Source organism: Mytilus edulis, chromosome 6 (genome assembly GCF_963676685.1).
Source record: "Mytilus edulis chromosome 6, xbMytEdul2.2, whole genome shotgun sequence".
Classification (NCBI taxonomy): domain Eukaryota; kingdom Metazoa; phylum Mollusca; class Bivalvia; order Mytilida; family Mytilidae; genus Mytilus; species Mytilus edulis.
This window is the reverse complement of record NC_092349.1, coordinates 367,029-377,400: the sequence shown is the minus strand read 5'-3', so window position 1 is coordinate 377,400 and position 10,372 is coordinate 367,029. Positions and strand designations below refer to the sequence as shown.

The 10,372-nt window shown below is 33.3% G+C and overlaps 1 protein-coding gene across 1 annotated transcript in view; it reads left to right on the top strand.

Moving 5' to 3' along the window:
- The first annotated feature begins 8,559 nt into the window (after nucleotides 1-8,559).
- The window catches only part of LOC139526882 (protein unc-13 homolog D-like), a 49,256-nt gene continuing 47,443 nt past the window's right edge, over nucleotides 8,560-10,372 (top strand). The window contains exon 1 of the mRNA XM_071322024.1: nucleotides 8,560-8,829. Coding sequence (XP_071178125.1) covers nucleotides 8,569-8,829 — 261 coding nt within the window. The 5' untranslated portion in view covers nucleotides 8,560-8,568. The remainder of the gene's footprint in view (nucleotides 8,830-10,372) is intronic.

The window sequence follows — 10,372 nt, the reverse complement described above, 5'->3', positions numbered from 1 at the left end:
CCCTATACCTCTAGTCAATGTAGAAAAGTAAACGCATAACAATACGCACATTAAAATTCAGTTCCAGAAAAGTCCGAGTCTGATGTCAAAATATGTAACCAAAGAAAATAAACAAAATGACAATAATACATAAATAACAACAGGCTATTAGTTTTTTTTAACTGTTTTTTGTCATGGCATTGCCAGTTTCCCTTTGACCTATGAGTTATGAGAGCCCATTTGCAATTCAATATGTTTTGTGGTCTGTCAGGGTGGCTTTGGAATTGAAAATATAGAATAAGGATGTGCTGATGCTATCTTTTCAGAAAATACGCATAAACTTTGTAGTATGGTTAGTTTTTGGAATAAATTTCATATACATCATTTTATTCTTTCTTACTTAAAAGGAAAATAACATCTACTTTTATGTAAATAAATATTTAAGAATTGACTATTATATTTTTTCTGTCTATGAAGAAATAACATAAAATATTTGGTGCACACTGAATAACGCGCGTAGCAGGTTATTTAACAGTGTGCACCACATTTTTTATGTGATTTCGAATAGACAGAAAAAATATTGCAGTCATTTCTTATAATTTAATCATAAATTCCTTTTTAAACCGTAGAAAACCATGAAAAAACGTTGATGGCGTCACGGTCACATGACTAAATTATGTCTATGGGCTCATAACAAAATAACGTCAGCCAATCAGAAGACGCGTTACATCCAAAATTTAATTATTCGATTATATTATTTGATGATTAATTTGGATATAGTTGGGGTTTTTTTGTTGTTTTTTTTTGGCAATGTATAGTCCTGTTATTAGAATCATCAGCATGACAAGACAGCAATAACGGGATATCGATCATTGTTTGTTATAGCGATCTGTGTACAAATTATGTGATAAACATGACTTAGCTTGGATGTCAGTGATCGATGGCTATCATATTTGTTTTAACCGTTTATCAGGCGGGTAGGTTTTTCGTTTGAATTTTTTCATCTTTTTAATTTGTCAGTGTCGGGATAGTTACTAATAAACTCATCATAGATAACAGGACTAAATTTAGTATTTACGCCAGACGCGCGTTTCGTCTACAAAAGACTCATCAGTGACGCTCGAATCCAAAAAAGTTAAAAATGCCAAATAAAGGACGAAGTTGAAGAGCATTGAGAACCAAAATTCCGAAAAGTTTTGCCAAATACAGCTAAGGTAATCTATTCCTGAGGTAGAAAAGCCTTAGTATTTAAAAAAATTCCAAAATTTTGTAAACCGTAAATTTATAAATATTACCATATCAATAACAAATTCATGTCAGCACAAAAAGTGCTGACTACTGGGCTTGTGATACCCTCGGGGAAATAAATCTGCACCAGCAGTAGTCCTATAATATATATGACCTCGGGGGCATTATTTACTATTTCTATTTACTGTTCTGCAGCTGGGGCCGTGTCAATGAAAGTATCCTAGGACATGTCCTAAGATAGGTCTTAGGACATTATTTAGGATGGTCTTAGGACGTGTCTGAGACATGTCTTAGGATGTAAAACAAAGCTGTCTTAGGACAGTCCTAACTACGATGGTCCTAGGACCATCCTTACACATTTATTTTATTGAAAATATATGTAAAGATTTGTATGTCATAGATTGCATTGTATTTTAGAACCTATATGTAAAGAGAGGGGGTGACTCTTATATAGAAAACAATTAACGCAAAATAAAAGTTAAAGTTTAGACGGAATACTTATACAGGCCCGTAGCCAGGAATTTCCAATGGGGGTTCGTTGGACTCATGAACTCGACTTTCACAGTCACAATTTGAACAAAACGTTGACTTTAACAGTGCTTATTTGATTTCAAGGGGGGTTCGTCCGAACCCCCCCCCCCCCCCCCCTGGCTACGGGTATGTAATAAATACGTTATTAAATATGATAAAAGATATAAATGAACTTAATACGAAAACAAAAGTAAATGGTCACAAAACTTTGTGATATTTGTGCTGCAATTTTAGTACATAAACTAGTTTTGTCCTTAGGTCCACTCGATTTCATTACATGTATCGAATCAGGATTAGGTAAAAAAGAAGTAAACTTTTCCCCATATTTGAATTATTTAAAATATGTTGCTTATGATGATAGTATTGTTTAGGCTTCAAAACAGGCAGCACGAAATAATTTAATATAATACAATTAAATCTTTAACAAACATCAAACAATATTTTTTTTATTAATTTTATCTAATAATAGTTTAATAATGTATTAGTATTTTTAGTATTGAGTTTATGCCATATTTGTTGTTTTTATTACGTTTTAGGACGATGTAACCTTTAGAACTATCCTAAGACACCTAATTGTATATCCTAACTTTAGGATCAAATTTAGGACATATTTTATTTTAGGAGACTTTCGTTAACCTGACTTAGGACTAAGACGTGTCCTAAGACCATCCCAAGACATGTCTTAGTCCTAGGACAGCTTCGTTGACACGACCCCTGATATTTATTTTTACTATCAATGTGCCACCCTCGCATTCAAAAAAAATAAAAAATGAAAATATCAGTATAAAAACGTTAAAAATTGAATAAGGATGCGAAGTCATATGTTATACATATGTAGGACTATGCCTGAGGTAGAAAAGCCTTAGTATTTCAAAAAATTCCAAAATTTTGTAAATAGTAAATTTATGATATTACCATATCAATGACAATTCATGTCAGCACAAAAAAGTGCTGACTACTGGGCTTGTGATACCCTAGGGGAAATAAATCTCCACCAGCAGTGGCATCGACCCAGTGGTTGTAAATAAATTTAGGACTAAATTTAGTATATACGCCAGACGCATATGTGTTTAGCTCATTTTTGGAAGCTGTAAAGTGAGTTATCTAAGTAGCTTACGTCTACGCTATTTCCTTTATGGTTGTGTCAATAGCAATCTTAGCACATCTTCTTATTCTTATATAAAAACTGAATGTTTTGTCTTGTGTTCTTTATTCAAATGTCCTGTTATTAGAATCTTCAGCATGACAAAACAGCAATAACGGGAAATCGATCATTGTACATATGTATATGTAAAGTTAATGAAATTATTTGTTGAATTAGTATTTTTTTTAAGTTGGATAAATTTCCATTGTGGCAAAAATAATATCATCAAAGTAAACTTTGCGACATGTTTGGAACGAACCTAGCATTCAAACACGGAAATTACCCGTTTACAAAGGTTTAATTTGACTTCATTAATCTATTTTCCCTTTTTCAAACCATTCTCTAACGTTTTTTGGTTTATTTTGACGTTAAATTGGTCATTATGGGATACGAATGTTAAGCGTCAAATGTTTGTAAATTAAAAACAACGAAAACTCATTTATCATTTCATCATTTTGCCTCCAGTGTCTTTTGGGTCTTTACATCTATGGTAAAACGAATATCACTATCCGAAGCTTCATTTGTATTATCATATTAAAATAAAATTTAGAAAGGAAACGGGGAATGTGTCAAAAATTCAACAAACCAACCGAAGAACAGTCCAACGCCACTAATGGGTCTTCGTCACAACGAGAAAACCCCGGAGGTGGGCTTAACTTGGTCTCTAAACTAAAATATACAAGTTCAGCAAAAATGGACGTCACAATAAACCCACAAACATATAATGAACCAAAATTTGAAGAAAAAAAACATTAAATTTAATGAAAATCTTTTAATTCAAATGCATCATTGCTACATGTAGGAAACTGTCAATGAACACCAGACCTACACAAAAGTTTGTTATCAGTTTTCTTGTATTATATCATTAATGTCACATGTTTTCTCACATTTCTTTGACCTTTCATCACAATACTTCCGACACTGGCTATCGTCTTTTCGTTCTATACAGCTATACGCTTCAATGCACTTGAAGAAATCTGTCGCACATTCACTTCTACATTGTAAATCTGCTGATACAGTTCCAAATGCCAAGAAGGCTATTGAAAGGATGTAAAGAACAACAACCATGTCTGTTCTGAAACAATGATTTTGAATAATTAGAACATGGAACAAAAGTGGGTTCAATCATAAGGTGGATGCGGGACCTAAATTACTCAATTGTTGAATCCGGTTCCTTACTTTGAAGAAGAAGAAGACGAGGAGATGTCGTATGAATGTGGTTTATTTTTGCCAATTAAATACTTGATTAATTGATCTTCGTTTACTTAACATCAAGTGGCTACACTTTCAAATGTACTTTTGCTTCAAACTGTGGCTACACGCGTTTAAGGTTTTTCACACGTGTCCACCCGTACGTATGTATGGTATCTTCCGCAAATGAAGACAGCATGAATAGTTTTCCTCTTTAAAATTAATTATTTGTCCTTATGTCTTTTGTGAATGTAATTTACTGTATTTCTATAAGACATTTTTTAATAATACTAATTTATAAAAGAGAACACCCGTTTCGGCTATTGTAAAATGATTTTTTTAATTTATATCTTTTACATATAAAATGAGATATAGAACATATACAATTATACGATTCTACAACAATTACATTTCTAATTTTAAAATCACATTTTTTTGTTTAAGTTTCTTAAATTATCAAAAGTCAAATACATTTCACTCCTTCAATTCGAGAATCACTTCTTTCGGTTAGTGTCTCATATCATTGGCCTACTGTCAAGATGCATATTTCTTTACGTGTTACATATTTTTTTTTAATTTCTTGTCGTTCATTTTTTTATATGAATAAGGCCGTTTTTTTTCTCGTTTGAATTGTTTTACATTGTCATTTCGGAGCCTTTTAAAGCTGACTTTGTGGTATGGGCTTTGCTCATTGTTGAAGGTCGTACGACGGTGACCCATAGTTGTTAATTTCTATGTCGTGTTGGTCTCTTGTGGATAGTTGCCTCATTGGCAATCATATATATACCAAATCTTTTTTTATATATTAATTTGATGTTAACAAAACATTACTTACCTCTTGTTATAGACTACTGATGAGACAACAATGTTGACTTGCCGAATTTAAGACCTGCTTGAAAATGAAATTTTGGTGTGTAGAAATGTCAATATATATCTAGGCAGCTAAATATAATTGTTATTTTCCTGACCACTCACGCCATGACATTTGTTCATTATATTTCAATTATGAATTATAAATTATGGTCATTTTATAAATATAATTCTCTTTGTCTTCCATTTTATATTTTTCAATGAACTTTTGCCCGCAATTATCAAATGTTATTTAATTTGATACAAACACTGCAACTTTCAAAACAAGTTGAAGGTCTCGTTAGATATTATAAATGATGAACTGTTACTTTTGTAAAAGCGACTTTCATATGTAGTTTCCTTTGCAATATTAAATGTCTATAAAATGTTCTGTGACCTCACCCTTCTCATATAATATAGATTTTAGAAATCTATAACTATTCAAATATGTTTAACCTCAAAAAGGAGATAATATTTAGGCGGCACGTCCTTTTATTACCTTGCATATACATGTAGGAAGTGCCCCTCTCCGAGCAATTATAAAAGCACCATACCCTTGCTTCTGAAATATTTAACTGGTGAGTTGGCTTTTTTTGTGTCATGACTTGTTACGCCATATTCTTGAATTCATAATATTGATTAATGGATGTCATTTAACATGGTTGAACAATTTGAAAAGTGAAATATGTTAAAAAATAAAAATACAAAAAATACAAAATTCCTAAATATCATTGCTACGTCATTTTGGTGTTTGGTGAAATTTCTTTCATTATTAATCAAGCATACCAGATTTATGAATAAGAAAAAAATAAAGATATCCTATATCCTTCGTGTGTTCAGAATAAAATTAACGGTACCAATTTTGTTGCACCAGATGCGCATTTCGACAATACATGTCTCTTCAGTGATGCTCGTGGCCAAAATATTTGAAATCCAAAGCTTATATAAAAGATGAAGAGCTATAATCCAAAAGGTCCAAAAAGTATAGCCAAATCCGTGAAAGGAATCAGAGCTTTGCATGAGGGAGATACATTCCTTAATTTATAATAATTTATAATATTTTGTAACAGCAAATTTTAATAACACAAAAAATCCGTATGTTCATGCCAGTAACGAAGTACTGGCTACTGGGCTGGTGATACCCTCGGGGACTAATAGTCCACCAGCAGAGGCATCGACCCAGTGGTAGTAATAAAATTAACGGTACCAATTTTGTTGCACCAGATGCGCATTTCGACAATACATGTCTCTTCAGTGATGCTCGTGGCCAAAATATTTGAAATCCAAAGCTTATATAAAAGAGGGACGAAAGATACCAAAGGGACAGTCAAACTCATAAATCTAAAACAAACTGACAACTCCATGGCTAAAAATGAAAAAGACAAACAGAAAAACAATAGTACACACGACACAACATAGAAAACTAAAGAATAAACAACACGAACCCCACCAAAAACTAGGGGTGATCTCAGGTGCTCCGGAAGGGTAAGCAGATCCTGCTCCACATGTGGCACCCGTCGTGTTGCTTATGTGATTACAAATCCGGTAAATAGTCTAATTCGGTAGGTCATATTCATGAAAGGGAAGGGGATTGTAGTTACGACGTAAGGAACATATCCGATATCATTTGTGAAACGGTTATTCCATAACGGTCAACCAACTCGTGATGGCGTCCGTAAAATTTATATAAAAGATGAAGAGCTATAATCCAAAAGGTCCAAAAAGTATAGCCAAATCCGTGAAAGGAATCAGAGCTTTGCATGCAGAAGACGTTACATTTACTTTATCAGTATAACTAAAAAAAAATATTGCGTTTAACATAATTGCTTGAAATCTACAAACAAAAGATAAGAAAAAACAATAAATTTAAAAAAAAAGTCTCAATTTAAGATCTTGCCATTACTATTTGTACATAAATTAGGCCGTAAGTTTTCTCCTTTGGATTATTGAACAATTGTCTTTTCGGGGCTATTTTTGCTGAATATGCGGTTTGAGCTTTGCTCTTTGTTAAAGGACGTTCGATGACCTATAGTCAAGTTACATGTAATTTCTGTGTCCCTTGGTCTCTTGTGGAGAGTTGTCTCATGGATACCACACTTTTTGTATTTGAATTCTTCATGCAATTAAGCAGCTTCCCAAGTAAAACTGTATGAAACAGATACAAACAAACAAACAAACAAACTAACAGATACATCTCAGCTGCCAAACAATGTCAGTTGACAGTGACTTCGACATTTTCCATACAATTTACAAATGACATTATACCACACAGAGCTTGGGTTATGTTTTAATCTAATCCCAATCTCAGAAAAGGAGCTACATGTCTTGAATAATATGTTTCCTAAATATTCTATTATAGTATTATTGTATGAAATTGTTTACTTGCTGAATTTTCGATTCAAGGGCAATATCTGATATTGGATTGGATAACTATAGGACAAGTTTGTTTATTTTATTTGGACAGTAACCTAACAACACAAAAATATTGAAAGACTGTGTTGTATAATCATGTTGCGGAATATAAAGCTGATTTAGTTTTTCAATTGACCAAATCTGAGCAATTCATTAAGTAAAAATACCTAGAAAACAAAATAGCAAATATATCGACCTCCAAGGCTTATTCATAAAGGGAAAATCCATATTTGTTCCCCCAAAACAAACGCTATCAATCAATGGAACAGATGAAAAACAACTGCCATATTCTTTTTTACAATACTGACCGTTAAATGGAAAATACTACATTTTGTATGTATCATTTTGAAAACAAGTTGAAAACCCACCCATGTTGACATTCGTTTAACAGAGATTTAGACCAGGGCTATTTTTACAATTTGTTTTTATACAAAATTATAAACAGGTGTTGTGATTTCAATTAATGTTAATTTATTCACATAACGGTTAAAGAAAAATTACCTGCAGAAATAGGTTGAGATGTTGCAATTTGTTTTTATACGAAATTACGTATTTCCCAAAACAGGTGTTTTGATTTTAATTAATGTAAATTTGATAACAATACGATTATAGAAAATGACCTGCAGAAACTGTTTGAGATGTAGAACATTTACATATATTTCCTACCAGATGCACAATAACTTGAGTTAGCCCTTCTCATTATATTTTTTTGCAGTGTAATCACGTGTAAACATTTGTAAAAGATTATCATCTTCCTCGCTGTTGGCGATTCAAATTTATATCTTTTAATACCTAAATATGTGCGAAAATTTAGAAATTTTGTTTTCATATCGCTTCATCAGCCTTAAGGGGAAATATTTAACTTGTAAACAGCTTCAACCACCACCTGTATTAGACAAGTAAATTCATTGTTCATCCATTTATCTCGTGTTCGAATAATAAAAACAACACATGTAAAATTGTTCATCTCCACTGGGTCAATTCAGAAGATTATTGTAAAATAAGTGTGATATAGTATGTGTAATTTCGCTGCATATGGTCAAATTACTGAATATTTGGCGAAGTTAATTTTAAATTACTTTAAAATGATTTTCACTATGGATGCTTCAAATCTGACGTAAATATGCGAGAAGAGATCACTGTGACTTTCAAATAATAATTATTAACATCAATTATTTACGAATAAACAGAGATTAAATTTATTGTTGAGCACTATGAATCGTCATGGGATACGGCGTCAAAGGTGCTTCAGCTTATACGTTCCTCCGCAACAGGACAAAACGGAGCGAAGACTTCGATCGTTCACACACGGCAGTACTAGTTTTGATGAAACTCTTTGTAAATCAATCAGTAAAATGACCGATATTCTATCAAATAGTGATGGAGATATTCCGGCCGGAAGGAATGAAAACTTTCACCGGAAGCTATGCAGATCCGAGGCTCATTTCCTTCGGAAGACGTTTCAAAACAAAGAGGTAAGACGTAACACCACAAAGTAACAAGTAAAACAGAATGTAAGTAAGAGAACTGACGTACTGTACGAAAGATGACTATCAATCCCTTGTATTATTTGATTTACCTAACTAACTCATCTAAACAAAGAACCTCATGCATGTAATATATTGTTGAGAAAAAATAGAAATATATTTTGGATAAATAATGACCTACATATTTGTAACTAACCGGCCCTCCACATGAGTAATATGGATCGGTATCAGGGGATGGATGTCTTAACTAGCAAAATTTCAAATAGGAATACGCTTGGCTGCTATCCCTTGATCAGTGAACGTATTCTTTAGTTTCCTATGTTGTGTCATGTTTACAATTGTTTGTCTGTTTGTCTTTTTCATTTTTAGCCATGTCGTTGTCAGTTTATTTTCGATTTATGAGTTTGACTGTCCATCTAGTATCTTTCGACTCTCTTTTAAAGCAGACCGTGGGTTGATATCATGTATGGTTTTCTAGTTACGTTGCTCTAATCGATATGCTCGTTTAAAATGTACTATCAAGTTCTAATACACCTTGCACTGTTGCAAAGTAAACAAGACATTTTCATGTTCAGATGGCAATGACCCTGCCGGGAAGAAAAGTAACAGGATAATGAGGAAACGTAGGGCTATATATAAAAAAGAATATGTGGTATGATTGTCAAGGATAAAACTCTCCACAAGAGACCAAAATGAAACAGAAATTATAGGTCACCGTACGGGCTTCATCAACGAACAATTTAAAGCCCGTGTCAGGCTATATCTTTTTGCTGAAGGGGGGTTATATTTTGGAGACTGGATCAGCTAATGAATGAACTAAGGATTAAAGATTTTTCAACTATGTGAGAATTAAACCAGCCTTGTTTAATGAGCTGTTGTAAAGAGTTGGTGCACGAATCAGGAAGGCATTGTGAGAGCGACAATATCCGTATATAGACGTAGTCATATCGTAATTTAGGCGTAGCGGTTGTAATACAAGCGTGAAATAATCGTAGTTTCAATCTGCGACTAGCGCGTATTTAACTACTTCCATTGCGCTCCGTCTACGACCTGCATACGAGGTTACAGCGACTACTAAACACACCTGCATACGATGTTACAGCGACTACTAAACACCCCGATCTTGCTAAGTTAATTTTGAGCGTGTTCTAAATTGTCGAAGCTTTGTCACGCTCTACCTGGCTCCGATACCACTCCGTTGCTAATACCCTCCTTAATATTTCACCTCGACCATGTATGTATCTTCCACGACCTGGACTACTTTAGATAGTTGCGCGGTCTTCGTCTAATGTGAATCTCTTTATAGTTTGTTCTCTCTCTCATATGTGCGTAAACAACATCAACCACTAACACAAATTCCATCATGATACATTAAATAGTAACTAGTGGTTGAAGGTCAACATCATTAGTCATTATCATGTTTAGAACACCAATAATAAATTTAATTTTAAATTCTTGACACTAATAGTCCTATTAAAAAGCACAGAAGTCTAATTCGTGGCGTTTAGAATAGCACTTTTAAAAGGGCCGT